At 44.4% G+C, this 25,430-nt stretch overlaps 1 protein-coding gene across 2 annotated transcripts in view; it reads right to left on the bottom strand.

Moving 5' to 3' along the window:
• Positions 1-25,430, bottom strand: part of LOC119656874 (calcyphosin-like protein) — a 40,848-nt gene that overhangs the window by 4,831 nt on the left and 10,587 nt on the right. The window contains exons 1-3 of one of the 2 annotated variants that reach the window (XM_038063547.1): positions 22,998-23,166; positions 6,384-6,541; positions 6,191-6,310 (exon numbers count right to left, since the gene is read on the bottom strand). In XM_038063547.1, coding sequence (XP_037919475.1) covers positions 6,191-6,310; positions 6,384-6,541 — 278 coding nt within the window. In that variant the 5' untranslated portion in view covers positions 22,998-23,166. Of the gene's footprint in view, positions 1-6,190; positions 6,311-6,383; positions 6,542-22,997; positions 23,167-25,430 lie in introns of those variants that run through there. The other variant, XM_038063538.1, reaches the window with a different exon arrangement.

Here is a 25,430-nt window from a genome sequence, read left to right as displayed (position 1 = left end):
TCGAACGGAATAATGTATTTGCTTTGCTGTGGGAATGAAGTGGTCACTAATCTTTGCAATAAAACTAGGCACTTTATCTGCGGGGTCATCCCCACGGGTTGATGCAGGCCTCTTGGCAGAGTTCTTTAAAGGAATTCCGTTTAGTTTCACGGATCGCCTTTCGCAGCTCTCTTCGGCTCGCTTCCTCTGTGCAATTTACTGTTCCTTATTTGCGCATTGGTAGTTTCTTCGCGCTTATAGGCATATGACACTCAGTCATCTGATTTCGTCATTCCACCACGGTTTCGGTAATCTGTGAGCGTTATTTCTGCGTCTTGGCATAGAGGCGTCACAGGCTGCGACTATGTTTCTGGCAATTTGTTCAGATTTTTCACTCACTGCACTTGTTGGTGTGGAACTATCCCTAAATATTTCAGTGAGCATTTCCACGTCAATGAACATTTCTACGTCAATGAACATTTCCACGTCAAAGGTTTTATGTCTTTGGATGCTTCAATGCATGCATGCATGTGAAAGGGGGGTGCAATTTTTGTTTCACTAATTATAAATAGTTATGTGGGGTGTCAAATGAGAGGTCTCGATTAGTACTTTCCGAAATCGGACTTAGTTTTGACATTTGTTGGAAAGGTGGGGAATGCGTAGGTCGAAAGTGATCATTTCTTTAACGGACCCACTCTCAGAAACTATCCAACCGAAAAATATGAAAAAAATCAGGAGGTTGCTACTGTATGATGCCTAGGCTCCGAGATACCCTCCATACCGATGTATGTTCAAATAAAGTTAATAATAGTATATTTCTACTTTTCAGGATCCTGTGTGGATCCACAGCCTGGACATGTGGAATTTTCTATAATGACATGTGATGGATCGAAGCGTCAAATGACCCCCCCCCCCCACACATTCCCCAGCCTGGCTAGCACGTGTCAACGGAGCACTGCGAAGAAACTTGAAAATTTGCGGGCGGACCTTCACGGTCAATTTAGCCAATTTTTTTAATGTTTTTGGGATAGCTCTTCCAGTTAGGTCGTCTCCACTTAGAATGGTCCTTCGACTGCCTTCAACTCGTTTACTCGTTGTAATTTACTGTGTCTTATCCGAACATTGGTCCAAATTGATCAATGTTGAATACTCAATAGTCACATACTTATCATCCAACAGTCTTGGAAAGACAACACACCTCACATCTCTGAAGTCGGAAAGTCTTAGAACAATTGAACTACGTCCATGATTTTACTGACTTCCATAATATTGGAGGCCTGCTGTAAGTGCAGGATTCTCCCAATTGGTGGTGAAAGGGTAGTATAGGTCCCAGGGCGAAACGTGGATTCGTACCCACGGTGGAGCACATAATCTGGAAAACGTCTGCTGAACCAACACCAACAGCTCTACTATCAAACCCTATCTCCATCTTCACGTGGTGACCCCTGGAAGCTCTTTCTTAACGAAAAGCTGCAGACGGAGAAGGATGAAGGTGAGTCTCCCGCGCCTAAAACTGGGACAAATTGTATCAACTGGTCCTCCAGGTTGGGGGTTAGGGTAGGGCTGACAACCCTACACGGAAAACAATTTCTTACGAAGCCACAACAGGAGCCTCGGACTGGACGGATAATACAACGACGAACCCAGTAACGATAAAGGAATAATGATTTGGGCATTTTCTCATAGAACGTGCGCTCTCTGTACAGAAATGAAGCTACCAAGCAGCTAGCCGGTACCCTATTCCAATATAGGGCTAATGTAAGGAGATGCGTTGGACAGGGACCCGGAGAAGAGCCACTGCACCATATATTATAGGGGCCATACAGTAAACCATGTGCAGGTTTCTTAGTCAGCAAAAAAAAGAAACCTGCTGTTATCGGCTTTGGAAACATAACCTAACGGCTATGCACTCTGCGCTTGCGAGGCAAATTTAGAAACATAAGCCTCATTAACGTTCACGCCACCACGGAGGAGACTGCAGATCTACCCTCTACGAGGCAGTAGAAAGAACCCCCGAAGCCTGCCCCAAATATGATATCAAAATCATACTTGGGGATTGGGGAACAGCCAAGCAGGGGCGGAGCCCATATTCGGGCGATACGTTGGCTCCCATAGCTTGCATAAAAATACAAATGATAATGGAATGCGGATTATCAAATTAGCAGTGTCACACGAAATGGTTGTTGGAAGTACCTGGTTTGCGTGGAAAACGGTCCACAAATATACGTGGGCTTCTCCAGACGGGACCACTTTCAACCAAATTGACCATGTGTTGATTGAACGTCGCCACCTTTTAACCTTGATGAATGTCAGAACATATAGGGGGCCAATATAGACTCGGATTACTATCTCGTTGGCTCCGAGCTCGAATAACAACACCACCCAGAATTTCCTCTGATAACCAGGTGAAAGTTAACACTGAAGCCATCCACAACACAGCCCTCCGCAACACCTATAAGAGGGAAATGGATGCCGCAATAACTGCAGTCAACAGAGACCTTCGAGCTCAAGAGTCAACAAATGATCTTCACAATCACCTGAAGAACGTTATGATAAATACGGCCACAAGCATACTTGGCCCTAGCCGCAAAAAGAGTAGGAACGGCTAGTTTGTCGGTGAATGTAAGCTAGCAATGGAACGGAAGAATGCTCTATACCGAGTAATGCTGGATTCTCAAAGGACGTGGGCACGCGCGGAGACTTATCATGAACTCCGGCGAGCGAAGAAGCGACTTCACAGACGGAAAAAGGAAGCCTGGTAGAACCAACAGGTCTGTGAACTCGAAAAGTACAGGGAGCAACCGCACCAGGCGCGGAAGTTTTACCAACAAGTCAGCAGGATGAAGCCTTATACACCTCGATGCTCATCCTGCCGAGACAAAGAGGGAAATCTGATTTCCGACAGAATGGGCATATTAGAGCGATGGGTTGAGTACTTTGATGAGCTACTGAAGAACCAGAAGATCGGCGAGTTGCGAGGTCCCGCCAACTGAAGACGACGGACAAATATTGCCAACACCAAGTATAGGAGAAACAGTCCGTGCAATTCATCGGCTTAAAAATCATAAGTCGCCAGGATTCGATGGAATTACCGCCGAATTAGTTAAATATGGAGGCAACCAGTTACACAAAGTGGTTCATCAACTTGTGCTCAAGGTATGGGACAGCGAATCAATGCCTGATGATTGGCAAAGAGGCATTATCTGTCTTATACATAAAAAGGGAGATATCACACAGTGCAGAAATTATAGAGGTATCACGTTGCTGAGTACTATCTATAAGATATTCTCCCCTATCTTGCTAGGCCGGATAGCCCTATACGCCCAGAACATCATTGGCCCATACCAAAGAGGCTTCACTCCAGGCAAATATGCAACAGATCAGATTTTCTCTCTGCAGCAAGCGATGGAAAAACTCTTGAAATATGGAATATCGACTTTAAAGCCACCTATGATAGCATGTGTCCGGATAGCTCAGTAGTTAGAGCACTAGGCTGTCATACGGAAGGTCGCGGTTCAAATCTCACTGGTGGCAGTGGAATTTGCATCGTGATTTGACGTCGGATACCAGTCGACTCAGCTGAGAATGAGTACCTGAGTCAAATCAGGGTAATAATCTCGGGCGAGCGCAATGCTGACCACATTGCCTCCTAGTGTACCGTTACGGTCTTGAATGAAGTGCTCTAACACACTTCAAGGCCCTGATCCAACATGGATTGTTGCGCCAACGATTATTATTATTATGATAGCATAGCCAGGGTAAAACTGTACACGGCCATGGGAGAATTCGGTATCCCGACGAAATTAATAAGACTGACTAGGCTGAGCCTGACCAATGTGCGAGGCCAGAGAAAAGCAGCAGGATCACTCTCAAGACCATTCGACATCAACAACGGTCTACGACAAGGGGATGCCCTGTCATGCGTCCTCTTTAACCTGGCCCTCGAGAAAGTGATCCGTGATGCTGAGGTAAATGCAAGATGAATGAAATGATGATGATGATGATGATGAAATCCGCGCACGGTTGTTGTCAGCCAACAGAGCCTATTTCAGCTTACAAAGACTGTTCCGCTGGAAACGTCTCACCATAGGGTCAAAGCTCTAACTGTACAAGACTATGATCTTGCCAGTCCTCATGTATTCCTCGGAAATTTGGGTTGGCCGCGTTCGAGAGAAGAACCCTCCGAAGAATTTTTGGCCCCCTACATGAGGATGGACGATTCTATAGCGATGGCGTAGGTCAGGACGCCAGACAGCTTTTAGGGATATCGAATTGGTGGACCCCGGCGCAAAACCGGGATGCCTGGAGTTCCTTATTAAAGCAGACCTAGACCGGATATCGGTTGTTGCGCCGTTGATGATGATGAATTATAGTTATGTGGGGTGTCAAATGAAAGGTCTCGATTAGTACTTCCCGATATCAGCCTTAATTTTGACATTTATGGGAAAGGTGGGGAATGTGGGGGTCGAAAGTGATAATTTCTTTAACGGAACCATTCTCAGAAACTACTACTACTGAAAAAAATCAGGAGGCTCCTACTGTATGATGCCTAGGCTTCGAAATACCCTCCAAAGCGATGTATGTTCAAATAAAGTTAATAATAGTATATTTCTATTTTTCAGGATCCTGTGCGGATCCACGGCATGGACACGTGCAATTTTCTATAATGGCACGTGATGGATTGAAGTGTCTCCCTAAATATTCTCCAGCCTAGCTAGCACGTGTCGACAAAGCACTGCGATGAAAATTTGCGGGCGGACCTTCACGATCAATTTAGCCAATTTTTTTATATGTTTTTGGGATAGCTCTTCCTTTTAGGTCGTCTCCACTAAGAATGGTCCTTCGACCGTCTTCAACCCGTTTAGTCGTTGTAATTTACTATCTAATCCTTATATACATATAATCCAACAACCTTGGAAAAACAACACACCTCTCACATCTCTGAAGCCGGAATTTCATAGAACAATTGAACTACGTCCATGATTTTACTGTCTTCCATAATATTGAAGGCCTGTCGTAAGTGTAGGATTCTCCTAATTGCTGTGGTTCACTATTCTCATTGTTCCATTTTATACCAATAAATAATAAATGATGTCAAAAAGGTCATCACTATTCTTTAAGAATTTCTTATAGCTTAAGGGTAATGTCCTGGATCCTTATGGGTAGGACAGGTATATTTTACATAAATCTCTGAATTAGGAATTTGAATCAGTAAATGGCTTCGGAACCGTTTCTAACCCTAGCAGGGGCAAGTAGAGATGGCTGCATATAGAACGTAGATTTTAGGCAAAACGAACAGAGTTGGAAAAAAAGACTGAAGATTTCGTCCAGGTCAAAGGCAACTCATCAGGCGCTGCTTCACCTCTGCCTTGGGCGCCTAAGTCCACATGCACTTGATGTTGGACCGGACCAAATGAAGAGCAACTTACATGTTTTTTGGTCCACGGACCCCTCGTTTGAGGCATAGCGCCCAAGTATTCAAAAAGAAAGAAAGACTAACAGTTTCGCCCAGGGCAGAGGCAACTGATCCAGTCCAACATCGAGTGAATGTGGACTTAGGATCCCTCATATCACAAACAAAAAAGAACAGAATTGGATTCTATCAGCACGGGTAGGTGATTCAATATCTCATGATCTGCGGTCGAAGGCGCTTACTGTCAAATACATGTATAAACGGTATTAACGTTGAGGCCTCCATGTTCGAATAAGCAAATGAAGGAATAAATACCTGGCTCCTGATATAAACCTGTCAGTTTTGTAAATAAAATCAAATGAATTGAATCGGGTTCCTAACCAATATTTTCACATGAATACCTGAACTTCAAATTTCATCGGGACCGTTAATAAAACACCCATAAATAAATGAAGGAATCTAGAGAAGTTGACTCATGGTTTCTGAACGGGTCGAGCCTAAAAGATTGACTGACTTGCAGGAATTTTAACCTTGATCTGGAGTGCTTAAAGAAAAGGGGCTGATATTGGAAGGGCAAAATTATTTAAACGCACCTGGACTCTAGAGGATTTTGATTTAGTTATAAAATGGTCAGGATTAGATGAGAACAGTATGATTCTTATGAGGAGCCAGAATTGTCAGCAATAGCAGATCACATTTAAATTTTCGATGATGCACGCAACACTCAACCTCAAATTGACATTACTTCCACTTCACACATCCTAAAGGTTTAAAATGCGGCAACAACACAAAAATTACCTTTTGAAAATTTCCTCGCCTTCCTCATCGGAGCACTCAAGTCCTGTATCGCGAAGACCCTTCACAAATTCTTCTAGATTAAGTGATTTGTTACCATCGTCATCCATTCTTCGAAATGCCCTTTGAAAGCGAAAGAAAAACAAGAAATGAAAAGCATTAGATCAAGATTAACGAGGACAATAAGGAATTCTACCTTCCGAGGCCAAGGATACCAGTAGCACCACGACTAAGGCACAGTAGCCTTAATTTTTCTACACAATCTTTAGGTTTCCCATCAACCAACGCTCGTTTGCTTTTGTTTGCAAGATCCTGTTCCTTCAACTGCAAATCACTAACGGGTCCTTTAGACATCTAGAACAAAAAACAGATGACATGAGAATGCAGGCTTCAAACATAAAGTCACAAAAGGACACTATAAATACCAGCCGCATGATATCGTTTTTCGACATTTTCAAAGACTCAACTGACTGCACAACTGAAGCCATTTTTTAAAAACCTAACTTTATTCCTAAATTCACAGAAAACTTATTAAAGAAATTCACAAAAAGGACCTACTAACGAACCGCTCTTAATGGTAAAGGACAACTAGTCGGCAACTTGAGCGCAACTTGCTCCACTAAACATAATGTCGCTATCGATTTGGTAAAACAGCATTTGAAAATCAATTGTATGCGCGGGTTAAATACGAATATAAATACCAAATCGGACAAGAGGAAGGACACTCAGTCCTCGGTGAAGCCTAGTTTTTTCGTCAGCATTGCGTTAAAGCGAGCACTAACCTTTGCCCATTACCATCGCCACGCTATTTACTCACGTACGGGGACGACGGTAACAATTCGCTGAATATTCATTTTCTATAGCAACATTCCAGGTTAGGGGAGTACACAACGATTAAGAACAATGTCCTTTTCACTGGATATGATTAAGACCTCATAAAACAAGAGAAATAATTAATTTTGTTTAATGAACAATTCGAGTATCTATTATCGACGACTTGAGGAATAATGAGAGGTGAAAGGATAATCAGTTTTCAGGACGATTCTGTGCAGTGAACCCAGCATTTCTCCGCAAGTTTAATTCCTCGTGTTCGGCCAGCTTGCCCTACAAGCACGTTGCCAAAAAATAGGTTAGCTAAAAACCGCAATTGCGTGATTAAAGCAATCAATTTTCGTCACCAAATCTCCTTCTTTGTCAATCATTTGTTTATGTAGGATGAAATTGGAATTTCACATGTGTACAGTAGGTCGTTAACTTCCTTGGCATTCAGAAGCTGATTACTCGAAGTTAAACTGTTTTTACTTGAGCCACTATGACCCGGTAAATCTAAGTTTAAGGACGAAGAGCTATGCCTCGTGCGAATAATTGAAAATTATGATAATGGGTATGTATGTTACTAAAATTTTAAAATTTGTATTGTTGGGTTGTTTTCTGTGTACTTCCAAACTTTTACAGAGGACAAAGATAATAGACGAAGTTCATTGCTTCTTGTGTACATGTCCCCTGTGCTAGCCCTTCTCACCTGTATGAAGAATTGTTTGACAGTTTGTCTGAACTCTTTACCGTCAGATTCCCTTCCCTCCCTTTCTTCCTTTGCGGAGATTTCAACCTCCCCATGCTCAACTGGCCTAATCATCCTAGCCTTCCAATTCCTTCCAACAACCTCTCCCATTCTTCCCACCCACTTTCTTCTTTTATGAACACTTGCTCTGCCCTGAATTTCAGTACCACCAAAAACTCCTTGGGCCGCACTCTCGATCTCATCCTTTCAACTTCCCCGAGCGCCAGCTCTCTTTGTTTCCTTGCACATCCCTGTATGTCAAAATTGACGCTCACCACCATGTGGTTGAATTTGAAGCGGAGCTCCCTCGTTCAAAACCCAAAACCAAGCGTAAACACACTAAGTTCAACTTCCGCAACGCCAATTTAGACGGTCTGAACTCAGCTTTAGCGTCTTTCAACTGGGTACGTATATTAAGCAACTTATCATGTGATCAAGCTTTAAACACCTTTTACATTATCCTGTCCGATCTCCTTTCCTGTTATGCCCCTTCTTCTCCTCCCTGCTTACGTTCGTACCCAACTTGGTTCACAACGGAAATTCTTATTAACATTCGCTTGAAACATACACTGCGGAAGAAGTTTCGGGCTTCTAAGAATGACGCCGACCTTGCTCATTTTAAGGCTATACACTCTACTGTGAAGTCAATGGTCAGAAAAGCGCCTTCCTTGGTTGAGCTTCTCATTGGTAATCTTGACCCCAATGTCGGACCTGGTCCCGATGGGCTTCCTAATCTCTTCCTCCTTAACTGTAGAAAACACATTTCCCTCCCCCTAAGTATAATCTACAACAAAGGTCTAGATGAATGCTACTTTCCCCGTCTCTGGAAAGAGGTCCTTATCATTCCTATCCTCAAGAACGGAGACCCTTCCCTTGCTGTAAACTACCGCCCCATTTCTCTTCTCTCCTCTTGCCCTAAAATCCTGGAAAGATACGTCAACGACTGGTTGACCGCGCACTTCGGTCACCTCATTGTCAAAGAGCAGCATGGTTTCTTGAAACATAGATCTACGGCTTCAAATCCCCTGGTCTTTACCAACTTTGTTGCTAAATGCTTGAATTCAGGAGGTACATGCGATTTATAAAGATCTCATCAAAGGCTTTGATACCGTTGACCATAACATTCTCCTCTCCAAACTTTCATTACTAGACTCCTCTCCCTCAGTCATCTCCTGGCTTACTGCAAAGTTTCTTTTCATAGTCACTCATCTGGTTCCTTCTCTCCTTCCTCTAGTGTTCCCCAAGGCTCAATACTTGGCCCCCTACTCTTCCTGTTTTTTATCAACAAGCTAACACTGAATGCCACTGGATGTGCTATTCGCTTAAACCCTCCTCAGAACATCTTTATCCTACTCTCTTAGTAGACAAACCCTTTCACTACTGACCCCCTTCAAAGACCTGGATGTAATATTCGACAATAAACTTCGTTTCAATTCCCACTTCGTTGGCATATCAATAGAGCTTCCAAAATATCTGTTTTATCCTACGTTCCTCCTCCGACCTTACCTCAATCCAGCCCTCCTTCACTCTCTTCAATTCCCTTGTCAAAAACATCCTTGAATATTGCTGTGTAGTTTGGTCCTCCTACCGCATCCGTGACTGCCGCGCTCTTGAAGCTGTACGACGTAAATTCACCCGGACCCTCTTTTACAAAAAGAACCTTCCACGGGTTGATTATCCGTCACGACTCCGCACCCTCAATCTCCCCTCCCTGATATGTGTACTCTTTTCGAACTGTGCAATTGTCTGATGGACTGCTCCGCGAACTCGGATATTACTTTCCGTATCGCCTCGTCTTATAACACACGTAGTGCAGACATTTTGGATGTACCCTTCGCGGAGCTCGAGATTTACTTTCATTCTCCGATCCCGAGACTTGGCCGGTCCTACAATGCCCTACAGCTTGGGTCCTTTGACTCTATTTCCCTCTCTAGCTTTAAGCGTAAAATAAGCCATTGACTTGCTCCTCCCTCTGAGGATGATATGTAATAAGGAATTTGCTTTCTGTGTATTGTCCTAAATAAATAAGTCTGGTGATATACCACTTGAGTCTCATCGTCACCTTCGCTTTGAGCTGGTAAGAGGATCCTTCTGTTGAATCCATCTCATATGAACGAAGGAAATATGAAAACATCTATAAGCACAGAAACTGGTTTTCTGAAGACGAAGACTGTTCGAACCACCGAATTGGAAGCAGCGAAAAGAGTCATTCAAATATTGAGGCCTGGTAAGTCTTCAGGTGTAGTCGCTAACAGTCACCAGAAATCTCATTGCAACAACTACGCAACGAATCCACTTAAAGTAATCCATACTCAACAGTAGTATCTGCCAGTCTACCAGGATTCTTTTTTTTTTGTTCCGCCAGTTTTAGTACCGTCGAGAAAGTACATCCAGCTGTCTAACCCAACTTCTTTTTCACTGCAAACCACTTGTCGTATTTCCTTTTTTCCGAAATTCGGGAAGGCTTCACGAGAACTCCACACGGTGGCCCCTAGGAACCCTTTTCAGACGGGCCAAGTGTGTGTGGGGCCGGCCTGGGAGTAGGCTCATTCAAATGACGAAGATCTGTTTACCTGCTAGTTATGTATTAAGAGCAAGTGGATCTGTCGAGGAGATAAGCCGAAGCAACAGCCTGGAGATCTTCCTCCCTGCACTGGAGAAAGTACTAGCAGGATCCCAAGTCAAGTTGGAACAGCATACGCTGAAGGCTGCGTGGCCAATGCGGAGCTTGGTTTTTAGTATGAGAACTCTGGATGCCTTTAGCGCTTTTAATTTCAAATAAGACCCTTGCCCTGGTGACATTCTTCCCGTACTACTCGTGCATTCTTCCTGGACTACACGTCGCAAGACGTGGACTCAATTAAAAAAATTAAAAACCGACGAGAGAAGAAGAGGTGGTCATGTCGAGCGCATAATTATAGGTCGAGCTGCTGGCATCCAGTCAGGAGATAGTAGTCGTCGTGTGGTGAAACCAAGTGCAGAGATTTCTCGGAGAGTGGCAGCAGATGGACTAGTGGCTTTCAGCTTGGAATACACTGCCGTCACCCTTCGTGCAGCTAGTACCAGCCATAGCACTTTTTACTTGAAGCCGTCGGCGTCGAGCCCCCCCGCCTCAAAAGCAAAGATTGAAAAGAATGTCGGTCACCGGAAACCAACTAAGGAACGAGCCAGTACCAGAAGGCTATGCATATTCTCAACAAGATTGTTAAGAATAAGGAGACTGCTACCGTCGACGAGCGGGATGTAAAGGATCCCGCTAAATACCAGGCGATTGTTGAGGAATATAACACCAAACGCCTGGCTGACGAGCAGAAGGTGAAGCCCAACGCAATCTATCTCAAGACGAGGTCGAACAGAAACACAAGCGGAGCAGAGCGTTCAAAAGCTCGGATACTACGCAAACTCTGCAGAATAATAAGCAGCAACAGCCAACCGATGAGCTACGAACTGGGAAACCCTTCAGCCACGTGGCCAAGAGCCACTTACGTGTGGTGCTAGTGGATGGAAATTCCACCAGTGGCATACTAGCGTCGGAGGTGTTGAGGGCAGGCTGTCGGAGGTGGTCCTTGAGCATCTCCTAGATTCCAAAGGCACACGGGATCCATCCCTTTGATTTCTCTCAGGTGGTGCGTTGGTCCCAAGTCAGGGACTTTCTCGGTTCGTGCGTCGCTAAGATCAGCGACATCTGGAAAGGCGTAAAGCTCAAATTTATCCCTTACAACGAGATTTCCAGGAGGCTGGTCTCTCGCATCAGGTTGCTGAAGGTCCGTATAAGGACAAGCTCATCCATTCCTAGCGCGATCAAAACCCCAGAATTTTTATAGACGGCAGGATAGTTATTAAAGAAGAGCAACCCCCGACGAACAGCCAATTTTTTCTGTCCCGTATAAACGGAGAGTGTCTGCAGGCACTGGAAAAGGTAGACTATAAAGTGCGGGTCGGAGTCAGGAACGCAAAGGTGAAAGCGTTCCGCTCTGCAGAAGCGGACGAAGACCAGTATCCAATCGACCGCCGCCAAAGAGTTGTTCGAGGAGATGAGGATCGACAATCCGACGGAGACTGACGAACCCTCTACGCAAGCAGGTCATGCTGATGGCAATGCAGGTAAATCTGCAGTTTCTTGCTTGTCTTCCTCCTAGAGGAAGACATCGACATCGCACTAGTACCGGAGCCCCGGATTGGAGGCGACCGGATCATCAAAGGGCTTCAAAGTAAATATTATAATTTATTCCACAGCACAGGAAACGCTGATCAGGACAGGCCTAGAGTATGTATCCTCACGAGGAAGAATCTTTACGCTTTTCTGTGTCCAGACCTGAGTTCGAACAACCAAGTCATGGTCAAACTGAAGCAGACGTATATTTTCTCGACTTACATGGCTCACCAGCTCCGCCAGAAATACTAAAGCATTTGACGAACACCATGACAATAAAGAAAGTCAATCTGTTGATAGGCTGTGACGCCAATGCAAGGCATACGCTTTGGCGCAGCTCGGAAATCAACGAAAGAGGTGAGCCATTGTTTGATTTTATTATTAATACAAATCTATCGCTGTGTGAAACAGGGGCAGTACACCAACCTTCCATTTTCTCAGTTCCGAGAACTGCGACGGTTGGGAGGAGGTAATTGATATCACCCTACTAACCGACAATAAGATTCTGAGGGTGGAGAACTGGAGAGTGTCTAACCAGAGATCCTTCTCAGATCATAGTTGGATACTTTTCAGTCTAGATCTCGCCATAGAGGTCTTCAAACTATTCAAAGGCCCCACGAGGATCGACTAGAGGAAGTTTGGTCATATTATCAAGAACGGAAGTACTGGCGATATTGGAAGTCTGTCGATGGCTGGAGCGTGATTCGAGTCCCAAGCGTAACATAGCCATTCTGACCGACAGCCAAGCGGCCATCAAGGCCTTGTACTCAACGACGACATCTTCCCGGTTGGTGGGGCAGTGCAGAGACACGCTCAACCATCTGGGCGGCACGCTCAAGATCACTCTCCTCTGGGTTCCCGGGCATAGGAACATAGAGGGGAATGAGCGGGCTGACGGATTGGCCAGGCAAGGCTCTGCTCTTGGCAGTCCCTCGGGGAACACAGTCGGTGTTCCGCTGGCGGCTGTCGGGGGCCGAGTCTACTCGCACTACCTAGCAGCCGCGGGCCTGAGATGGCGAAGGCTTACAAGCTGTGCCAAATCAAGGAGAATTTGGCCCGCTTATAACATAGCCCGATCACGAGAGCTCCTGTGCCAGACGCGCGCAAATGCATTCAAGATTACGGCGGTCTGCACGGGGCACTGGCCCATAGGGGACCATGCCGCTAGGCTCGGCTTACCCTACAACTCGCATTGCCGAAGCTGCGGAGAAGGAAGGGAAACCCTCATGCACTTTCTCTGCGATTGCCCGGCTCTAGCTCGAGTCAGGCTGCGGACACTGGGTAAACCATTCTTTGGGGACCTCGGTGAGATTTCTAGTTACAGGGTCGGAGAGCTGCTTTCCTTCGTGAATGCTACGGGCTGGCTCTGAGGATCCGAGCCAGCTGGACTCCGATTCCCTGTTCCTATAACAACAGTCACGGTCTTGGGAGTTTGTGGCATCAAAACGGCGCACCAAAGCGCTAATTGGGCTCCTCGGAGCGGCCACTGATACCTACCTACCTACCCATCAAGAACAAACTCCCCGGTGCGCAAATTGACAAGATTGCCGCGAAAGACGAACTGGAGGCAAAGGTTGGGGCTCTGGAGAAGGCATTTGATACCGCCTTTCAAGTTTCGTGCCCTACTAAATACAGCAAAAAGACAATGCCATCGTGGTGGAATGAAGATCGGTCCAGCCTCAGGAAGCTGAACAAGGAAATTTTCAACACCTGATATAGGTATAATTATTGGCAACTATAAAAGGGCTGAAGTACAAGTCGGTCATCAAGAGTGCGGTCTTGGTTGGACTTTTGCCAGAACATCGAAAGCACCAGGGAATCTGCAAAGTTCAGTAAGAATCTGTCCAAGGAATATAGGAGCCCATCCTTTCTGAAGAAGTTGGAAGGATCCTGGACGGAATCTTCTGGTGGAACCTTGGAGCTGTTGGTTCACACCCTCACCTTTTGTGTCTTGAAGACCGTAGAGAGCGTCCTGGACATCCACTTAAGGACGATTGTGGAGACGCCTTTTTCTAAGTCCCAGTATGCCTAACTCAAAAGCAAATCCCCAGAAACCGCTCTCTACCAGGTAATTGGCATGGCTGAACAATCATTGCAGTGCAAGCAGTATACCCTAGCTGTCTTCTTGGATACAAAGGGAGCATTGAGCTTTATTAGTGTCAACGCCATCAAGGTAGCCTTCACCAGTATTGGATTGGAGGGGAATCTTACGCATTGGATAATATCCATGCTGAGAAACAGGATAAGTGCTATGGTGTAACACTTTTTTAAGGTAGGTAAAATCAAATCGTCAGATAGGTATATATCTCTTTTTATTTCGCAGTTAGGAAGACCTGGCCAGGAGGACAAAGTACGCCTGTTGTGTTTAAGAACTGCGTGGCCAACCTCTATGCTTTTATTTTGTAAAAACCAATTTGTGGATATTTGGTAGAAGGAAGTGCATGATGGAAACCAATCGTTCGAAACAGCCAACGAAATGCAAGGGTGAGTCCCTATTTGTCTTTTCTGTTCGCATCTTATGAGGTTATCTAGCAACTTTGAATTTATCTTACAAGTTAGAAATATACCTCTTTGAAAAAAAAATTAAAACTGTTAAATGGGATAATTTCTCCTAAGGCAGAAGTAATAGACAACTCCAGCTAGTACTACAGTAAGTTTCGTGTTCTGAACCCCGAGCTGGAGATGATATAAGATCCTTTCGTGATCTCCATATAATTTCGCAAAGCGAACTAAGGTAGTCGTTATTGAGAGAAGCTCAGCTGTTCATATGTTTATCCCAAGACCACACTCCACTTCGAACGTTATGTTGCCCGTTGGTCGTAGAAAAATTAAAAAAAAAAAACTTGAAAATGGGAAGACTTCAAAACCGCGGTGAAATCATATTCATGATGTGATCAGGAACGCAGAGAGATAAATCCTGGCCAGAGGTGGAGATTATGAGGACCCTCTATTATCCCTATATTTTAGAAAAAATATCTACTTCCGACCCTTCAAAAAAATTCCGGACCTGGTAGAAATCGCCCCTTTCCTCTCTCTCTTTCGACAGGCCTGTATTTCGTTGGGACATATACCGCATTACTGGAGTCGTGGGAACGTGGTTTTCATACCGAAAGCGGACAAACTCGATCATGAGTCGGAGAGGAGCTTTCGGCCAACCAGACACCTCTTTCGTGTTGGAGGCCCTAAAATACGTCCAGAACTTAAGGATCATTAATCATGGAGAGGTCACCTTTCTTCAAACCTAAGCACGCCTATTTCAAAGGCAAATCGACAAGAACCACTCTTCATGAAGTAATGAACACGGTTGAGCAGTCGTTACACTACATGCAACGGGGTATCATGTATTCTCGGAACCATGATATTGCAGTTTGACATCGGAGACAGCCAGTCGACCGAAGCTTTCAGTAGAAAGATACCCTAGGGTGGCGCCCTATCTCCGGTACTCTTTTTACTGATTAATAGATAAAATTTTGCTGATACTGGACAAAAAGGTGGTGATGTATGGTGACGACTTAGTTATATTAGTATCATGGATGTTCCTCTCCGTTATGAGTAAAAACGGAGCTGATGCTATTTAACACCAACAGAAGGACAGTCAAATTCCACTTCCCATTGCCAAATTGGCAAAGATTGGTACTTTAATCTGATATAAAGCATCTGGGTGCAAGCTGAGGGATAAGAATTCCACTATAGCGTTTTACGTCTGCGCCCAACTGTGCTGTCTACGGGGAGGGGGATTGGCAGTGTGTTGCGAAGTTAGGATTCAGTATTTCTTATCAAATGATCGAAAATGGTCTGCGGAGACGACACGGCAATACTTTCGGAGAGGACCAGTGCAGGCAACAGTTGCACCATCTATTCATCGACTTTAAAGCCGCCTATGATAGCATAGCCAGGGTAAAACTGTATACGGCGACGAGAGAATTCGGTATCCCGACGAAATTAATAAGACTGACTAGGCTGACCCTGACCAATGTGCGAGGCCAGAGAAAAGCAGCAGGATCACTCTCAAGACCATTCGACATCAACAACGGTCTTAGACAAGGGGATGCCCTATCATGCGTCCTCTTTAACCTGGCCCTCGAGAAAGTGATCCGTGATGCTGAGGTAAACGCAAGAGGTACGATCCTCTTTAAGTCCAGCCAACTGCAGGCCTATGCTGACGATATCGACATCATAGGAAGAACCACCCGAGACGTACAAACTGCCTTCATCCAGATCGAGCAGGCGGCGCGAGTACTTGGGCTGCACATCAATGAAGGCAAGTCAAAATTTATGGTGGCAACGTCAGCATCGAAAACCAACCAACCAACAACATCAAACCGCACTGGTCAAACACGAAGAAGAATAAGGATAGGAGAATACAAATTTGAGACCGTTGACAATTTCTCCTATCTAGGGTCGAAAATCACAACCGATAAAAGCTACGATGATGAAATCAAACATAGCCTATTTCAGCTTACTTAAACTGTTTCGCTCAAAACGTCTCACCATAGGGTCAAAGCTCTTACTGTACAAGACTATGATCTTGCTAGTCCTCATGTATTCCTCGGAGACTTGCGTTCTTAGCAAGAAAAATTGTGAACTCTTGGTCGCGTTCGAGAGAAGAATCCTCCGAAGAATTTTTGGCCCCCTACATGAGGATGGACGATTCCGTAGCCTACACAATGACGAAATCTATGAGCGATACCATGACCGTCCGGTTGTGGATAAAATCCGGCTCAATAGGTCACGGTGGCCGGGTCACTTAATCCGTATGGATGAGGATGATCCCACCCGGAAAGTCTATAAGGGCAATATCTATGGTAGAAAAAGAAGACGAGGCAGCCCTGCCTAAGATGGAGCGATGGCGTGGGCCAGGACGCCAGACCGCTTTTAGGGATATCGAATTGGTGGACCTCGGCGCAAAACCGGGATGTTTGGAGTTCCTTATTAAGGCAGGCCTAGACCGGATACCGGTTGTTGCGCCGTTGATGATGATGATGAATTAGAGTCATAGATCGAGGCTTTGGAGAAGGTATTCTTTAGAGTCTCGTACCTGGCAAAATACAGTAATAGGAGCTGTACAATCTCACGAAGTTGACCAGGAAGTCTTCAACAACTTTAATACGCATAAATACTGGTAGCTATACAAGGACTACGTCGGCGACCAGGTCTGTTTGCTGATCCACTCGCATTTCTCGGGCCAGTGAGGAGGTTGCACCGTTCCAAACGTTTGAGATTTTCGAATCGGTAGTCACCAAGAATAAAATCAGTTGGGCTATAAATAGCTTTTCTGCATAGAAAGCTAGACGACATAATGTCAGTTATGCATCAGAAACAGTAAGAATGAGTTGCTTCATGGATTGGAGCTGCATTTCGTTCGTGCATATATCGTACTACTAGGGACATGTATGCGTTGTTTTTATACTAAAAGTGGATATGCGGGGCTATGTGTCGGCGAAGGCCTTTCGGTCAATCAGACCCTAAGGTACGTCCTGGGCACCAACTTAAGGACAATCATGGAGAGGTTGCCACTATTCAAATTTTAGCTCGGCAACCTGAAAGGTAATAGATGTGGGATATCAGTTAACTCAGCTATGAATGAGCACCTGAGGCCAATCAGCGCGATAAACACGGGTGAGCACAATGCTGAGCACATTGCCTCCTACAGTGTATGTAGTATACCATTACGACTTTGAATGAAGGGCTCTAACACACTTTAAGGCCCAGATCTAAATGAATTGACGCGCCAGCGATTATTATTATCATTAACTTTAAGGCAAATCCACAGAGGCTTATATTTATGGGGTAGTGAGCACAGTTGAGCGGTTGGTACACTTCAAGCATCATACTTTAGCTACTTTCCTTGCAAGGTATAGAGAGAGCGTTCAACAAAGTGAGTACCAAAGCCATCAACGATGTTCTAACCATAGTAAGATCGGAGAGGTGGTTTACGAAAATGAATAATATGGTAAGAACTTGCGTAATTCAATTTGATCTGGAAAGATTATTTAATCAGAGCTATGAGTATAGTGACGCCCCAGTGTGGTGGCATCAGTCTAATGCTACGGTTGATAATAATGGATGAAATTCGACGGATACTCGATAGGAGTGGAGTGAAAGTGATGGTATATGTGGACAATTTAGTGATACTTGTGCTGGGGATGTTTCCCTCCGTTATCAGCGAGACTATGAAGGGCGCTGTGCTAATTCTATTTACCACCAAAAGAAGGATACCTGAATTCCATTTCCAGTGACTAAGTGGTCAAAAATTGTTACTTTCATCCCATGTGGACCCTCATTCTAAGGTAAATTGAAGACTAAACATAGAGCTGAGAACTAGCAAAGCCTGCATAATTTGCTACGCCTGCTTGAAGACCTTTTTGAGGAAATAGGGTCCGCCTCCTTGTAACGTGCGGTTCTATTGTTAGCCGCGTTGAGTTCGAAATATAACAGGCAAAACTTAAAAGGATCCTAAAAACTGTATGTCCAGGTACTACTGGTGCTATGTAGTCCTATCTAGCAGATGCCCTCAATGTACTGCTACATTTTCGACATTTGGGTTATATTATATTAAATACGCCTTATTGAGCCTTACTAGCAGACTCTGTGAGCCTGGATGCTGGAAAGGAAAACTCTACGGTCATAGTAACATCCTAGACGAAGTACCACGAGAACACTAGCCATCCCCAACAAAGGGGAAGCACTGTGCTGTGGGCTTTCCAAACAAAGCAGAATGGAAGACCGATGATGCGTGGCGAGGTAACGGACATATCGAGGATGATCTGTGGAGTTGAAACGGGAGTATTTTCGGATACGCATGGTGTCGTTGAGTTGTAAGGTTTCCTGGATTCGCCAGGTATTTCCGGTGGAGCTACTAGCGATACTGGAAACCTTTTGATAACTTGGATATAATCCGAGCCCCAAGCGTAACATAGTCATTCTAACCGACAGACAAGCGGTCATTAAGTGGAGAGACATGCTGAACAGTCTGATCACCCTCCTCTGAGTTCCCGGTTATAGAAATATGGAGAGGGATGAACGGGTAGACAAATTGGCCAGTTTCCGCTCTTAAATACCAAGCTGAGTGCAGTTGGACTGCTTTTGGAGGAAGAAATCTACTCACACTATTTGATATCCGATGACGTCACATGTCGAAGGCTTACCACCTGTGCTAAAGAAGAACTTGGCTCTTCTACTGTAAGGTCTGATCAGCTTTTGGCCAGACACGTTCAAATTCGGATTATAGCAGTTTGGAAGGCCCATTGGGCGTTATGTATTCCTCGGAGATTTGGGTTCTTAGTAAGAAAAATTGCGAACTCTTGGACGCGTTCGAGAGAAGAATCCTCCGAAGATTTTTGCCCTCCTACATGAGGATGGACGATTTCGTAGCTTGCATAACGACGAAATCTATGAGCGATACCATCACCGTCTGGTTGTGGATAAAATCCGGCTCGTTTGCGATTGGCGAGTGACTTAATCCTTGTGGATGAGAATGATCCAGCCTGAAAGGTCTATAAGGGCAATATATGCATGGTAGACAAGAAAAACGAGGCAGACCCTGCCTGAGGTGGGACGGTGGCGTAGATCAGGACGCCACACAGCTTTTAGGGATATCGAATTTATGGACCTCGGCGCAAAATTAGCATGTCTGGAGTTATTTATTAAAGCAGGCTTAGACTGGATACCGGTTGTTGCGCCGTTGATGATGATGGTGATCAGTATGTAATAGGGGTGGTATATTAACCTTCCACTTCCCCAGCTCAGCGAACTGTGATGGTTGAGTGAAGGTCCTTGATATCACACTGACAATGGAACCTTTAGGGTAGAGAACTAGAGAGAGTCTGACCAAAGATTCTTCTCGGATACCAATTGGCCATTTTTCAATCCGAATTTCGCTGTAGACGTTTACTTTTCCGGAGACCCCAGGCGGATCGACTGGAGAAAGTTTGATCAAGTTAACAATACCCTACTCACCGGTGTTCCCAACGATAACATTAGTATGACAGAAGAATTGGTGTCAAAAATCAAGGTTCTGAAGGAGGAATTCTAAATCGTCTTTAGAGAATCGCACCCGCAAAATATAGCAAAAAGACATTGGCACCATAGTGGAATAAAGATTTGTCCAATCTCACGAAACCGACCAGTCATCAACATCTGATACACGTATGAATACAAGGACTGCGTCTGGAGGTACAAGTCGGCCATAATGACTGCCAGGAAACCATCCCAACTAGATTACTGTCAAATTATCGAAACTATTAGTGGTACTGCGAGATTTAGTAAGATTCAAGCCAAGGAACATAGAAGCCGATCCTTTCTTAAAAAGTCGAGGCGGTCCTGCACGGAATCTTCTGGCGAAGCTCTGGAGCTGCTATTTCGGATACATTTCTCCGCCAGCGGGGGGAGGGGGGGGGGCGGACTGTGAGTCAGAGTTCTGCTTGGAGGTTATGCAGTCCCAGTCATTTGAGATAATCGAATCAGCTGAGGTATAAAGGGCATTTCTGCATATAAATCTCCGGGTCCAGATGGTATAATATCAGACATAGTTCACACCCAACAAGAAAAGGTTATTCGGTGACTTGTTAAAATTTATCGGAGCCGTATTTCACTTGGCCGTGTACTGTATTCCAGGAGACGTACGCGCGTGGTTTTCATACCGAAAGCGAGTGGGCGCGGTCATAATTTTGCGAAGGACTTTCGTCTAATCAGTCCCATCTCCATCTTTCTTGTTGAAAACCCTAGAGTGATAGGTCGCCTTTCTTCAAATTTACACACGCTTACGCGCTTAAAGAGACTGCTCTTCACAAAGTAATTAGCACGGTTGAACAGTCGTTACACTGGAAGTAAAATTTCTTAGCTGTCTTCCTATATACAAGGAGTATTCAACAACGTTATAACATAGTCCAATCAAGGAGGCTCTAACTTGTATAGGAGTGGAGGAATGCCTTGCGCAGTGGATTTTATTCATACTAAAGGCCAGAATAATCCAATCTGATCTGAGAGGTAGTCATTTGACCAGTGCTGTAAGTTAAGGGACACCCCCAGGATGCTAACATCAATCCAGTGTTCTAGTCAATTGCAATGGATGAAATTCTATCGATATCGGACAAGAGCTGGAACAAGGGGTATGCCGAAGACATGGTGATATTTCTGTCCAGGATGTTTTCCCCCGTTAAGCATGCCAGCAGGCTGCAGGATACACACTCAGGATGAATTTATCCAAAAGATTGTCACTTTCCTTCAACGGAAAATTTCTGTACGTGATTTGAGGGAGAATTGAGTGCCCAGATAGCTTGTATAGCCTCCTACGCCTGCTGCCTAATTATGCTGTAGGCTTTCTGACCAGGACAAAATGGAAGACACGCGATGCGTTGCGATGTAACAACACAGTATTCCCGACAAATTAAAGATGTTCTGCGAAATCAGCGAGGGAGTATTCTCGGGTGCGCGTAGGGTAGCTAAGTTCCAAGAATCGCTAGTGTATTCCAAGCGGAATTACTGGCCATACTGGAGGCCTGTCGAGATACCTGGGATATGATCCGAGCCCCAAGCGTAACATAGTTATTTCGAACGATAACCAAGCGATCATGAAGACTTTGGACTTAGTGGTGAAAACAACCAGGCTGGCGAGATGTCCAGTGACGATGAACAGTCTGGGCGATACACTCAAAGTTCCCTCCTCTGTATTCCCGACTATAGGAACATAGAGGGGAATGAGCGGGTCGATGAGGCAGGTCTCCGCTTTTCACAATTCCTTCGTAGATGTGGTCGATGTCCCTCTGACGACTATGCAAAGTGGGATTTACCCGTACTATTTGACATCCTCTAATTTCAAGAGGCGAAGGTTTACCTGTGCTAAGTAAAAGAGAATATAGCCCTCCTATAAAAGGACTACATCACGAGGGCTTTCGGGACAGACGCGTGCGTATCCGGATTTTGCCGGGGGAGGGGCAGGATGCCGCCAGGTGCGGCATACCATAAAATTTGCGTTATTGAAGTTGCGGAGGGAAAGGAGAAACCCTCAGGCACTTCCTCGCTACCCTCCTCTAGGTAGAAAATTCTTTCGCGAACTCAAAGAGATCTCTGTTTGTAAGGTAACCGGAACTGCTATCCCTCTATGGACTGAGTCTGAAAATCTGACTCCGCTAAATTCCCCTAACTGAAAAGACATTTTATTTAGTTTTTTTTTTAATTATCTCACACTGGACCAATAAATTATGATTGATTTTGCTGGTTGGTGCTCCACGGATTATACTATTATAATAACATAACTCTTGTTTGCCCCAGACTAATTGCGGTGATTTCACGAAAAGGTTCCGGTGAAAAATGAAATGGCCCCGAAAGCTTTTATTACGATGTTTGGTTATTTCTTTTCCTATGATTAAGCTAATTAGCTAATTCTATCTGTCAGTCGTGCCTTTATACACAATAATTTTTATGACTCCCAACAGGCTCAGAACATTACATTTTTCGAGAGACGATGGCCTCCTATTTTACTTATGCTTCCTTTACATGCAACAAGTAAAGGACATTCGCGTATTTTAAACTGTTGGTCAAAAGTTAGTGGAGCCGAAAAGGAGCACAGGAGCATTGAACTGGATAGTTCAACAATGCGAGGGAGAAATTGGTTTTGGGTATATCAGCAGTTGCAAAAGGATACATGCTAGAAAGTAAAGAACACATTAAGGGAACGTCCAGCGTTGATGCAGGTTTTTTGCCTGTTCCGGAAAAGTGCAGGCTTGAAAATAGGCAGAATTTAAATTACCAGAAATATCGGAATTCTTTTTTCTCAAATAATTTGTTTGAAAATCTCTATAAGGATTAGCCCTTAAGAGGGAGTTCTAAAGTTATGGACTGTGGAAAAGTATTTTAACGATTGAGGGGGTCATAGTCAAACGTAGAGCCTCGGATTTTGAGGTCCAAGAGCGTATATTGAAAAGATTTGAAAGAATTATGGTTATTGTATGTGAAACCCATCCACAATTTTCTAATAGGAGTTTAGATAGTCAACGGCACTACACTATAAAGAGTCCTTAAAAAATTGTGACAGTGGTAAAGCAATTTATCACTACTTATCTATGTATAATGAGTATATATTCATAAATATGTACTTTTAAAAATTAGATTATTTCCTTAACACTTGAAACTTTTATCCTTTTGAAAAAAACTCCACCCGGATGACTGGAATAACTGCCCAACTCGGCGGAAATACAACACACAACTAGTTCCTATGAGCAATGCTAGCCAACCGTTTCGAATCAACCTAATTGGGCTAAAGGTGGATACCACGTAAACGTCGGCCCGCTCCAAGTAATAAGTGAAGGATATCTATTCTCCATACATACTATGCATATGCGGTGACACGGCAATAGTGGAAAATAATACCCAGTTCCTATGTATGAGTTCCTCCAAGATTGAGGCATAGCTTGATGGATGGCTCGATACAGTTCTAGGTCGGTATGATGGGGCTCATGTATAATAAATGGTACCCAGAAGTCGCCGGTGGGGTGCTCTCTTTATTGGGAAACAATGAATATTGTTCGCAACGATTTTTCCATTTTCATGTACATATATAATGACATTTTCATATTTTTGGATGGGAGTTCCAGTCAAGCGAAAAATATATGTACAACAAACGAATACTGCGAAAACCACGAAGTATAAAGCATTAACTGGGTACATATGTAGTCTTTAATCAAGCGATATGTTTGCCACAAAGATGGGGAATTGTCTTTAGTTTAACGACCTTGACTGGGGCTTAATTAAAGTAATGGACATACATAAATGATATGCGTTAGCCATGAGTTTTTAAATATTCATGTATACTCGGATGTAGTACTGCATAATAAATCAGGCGGAACCAAGACTTACGAAAATCATGAAAATTCACATCAAGTTTTGAAGTCTTATTTATCGTTGATTAATATGTTCCCATTGTAAATCATCTATGGATTTTTTATAATAGTAGTTGAGAGTATGACATGAATTAGTGAAGAATTCTATATTTAGCATCAGTATATTCTGCAGTCCACTGTTTTCCCCAAAGACTGATTCAGAAGATAGCTCCCTGGGATCCACCTCCCACAATCCAGGCTGTTATGAAAACCATGCCCATTAGACAGTTTATTATTGAGCATCACGGACTGAATTCGAACGGAGCCTCACTGATACCTGGTCACCTCAGTGACTAAGCTTGACCTTACCGTCCTACGGGTTGCTATGTCTCAGCGGACCTTATCACCATACTTGTAGGATTCAAATAAATATTCAACGACAAACAAGCGAAACCCCGTACTGCACACAAACTGGTCCATCAGGCGCATCCCCGCAATATTGAGAACCAGGAATATATCAAAGAAGGGAGAAGTTATGTAAATTTCCGGCCGACAACTATACACTCTTTTACCAAAATGTAAGGGGTCTAAGGACCAAGCTGTCGGATTCCAAACTGTCTGCCTTAGCATTCCAACATCATGACATCAGCATTTCTGAAACCTGACTGGATGACAGGATTTTAGATTCTGAGCTCCTCGAAGGTTACAGTGTCTTTCGTTGTGACAGAGACTGCGCTGCGCTTGGCAAGACAATTGGCGGAGGAGCCATAATAGCCGTTAAGTCCCCTCTCTGTGCCGAAATCATCTTTTCCTCCCCCTCCTACGATTCTGTCACCACGTGCCTTTCCGCCAAACGTATGTCCGTTTATCATATCGTGAGTATGTTTTCCCTGCCTAAGCCCGCCTTCTCTGTACAAGGATTTCGTCGACAGATTATCAGCGGTCCTAACCGTTTTGTTTCCCTCACTTGCTTTCATCCTCTGTGGCAACTTTAACCTTCCTATGCTCTCCTGGCCCATTACTTCTGGCCTCCCCTCCCTCCCTTATAACTCGACCCACCCTTCCCTTCCTCTATCCACTTTCATGTACACCTGTGGCGCCCTCCAGTTTAACGTTTCTAGAAACCACTTAGATCGCACTCTTCACCTTGTCCTCTCTAACCTTCCTGTGCGTTGCCTTTCCTGATCCCTTCATGCCCCGTCTTATGTTGCCTCTGACGCCCATCATCCAGCTCTCGAGTTCGATGTTCAGATATCCCGACTCCACTCTCCGGTCGCTCGCAAGCCTACCAAGTTCAACTTTCGTAAAGCGAACTTCGAAGGTCTGAACTCATCCCTGGCGTCAATCAACTGGGCCCCCCTCCTCTCTCCACTTACGTGTGACCAAACACTCAACACTTTCTATACCATTTTATTTGATCTTCTTCCTTGTTACGTTCCCTCCTCTCCTAAGTGCTTACGCTCTTACCCCGCCTGGTTCACCACTGAAGTTCACAAAAAACTACGTCAAAAAGAGACTGCGAGGAAGAAGTTCCTGTCTTTTAGAAACGATGTTGACTTAGTTTTTTTCAAATCTCTACATTCATCGGTCAAACCCTTAATACGTAAGTATAGAAACGAATATTTGACCAGTGTGGAAGGCTCTCGCAAGCGCGGAAACCTGAAACCTTTCTAACTTCCTTCTAACTCTCGTTGCCCTGCCCAGTTATCC

The sequence above is a fragment of the Hermetia illucens genome, chromosome 1 (assembly GCF_905115235.1).
Source record: "Hermetia illucens chromosome 1, iHerIll2.2.curated.20191125, whole genome shotgun sequence".
Taxonomy (NCBI): domain Eukaryota; kingdom Metazoa; phylum Arthropoda; class Insecta; order Diptera; family Stratiomyidae; genus Hermetia; species Hermetia illucens.
Note: the sequence above shows the minus strand (reverse complement) of the source record. Positions and strands in the feature narration are given on the sequence as shown.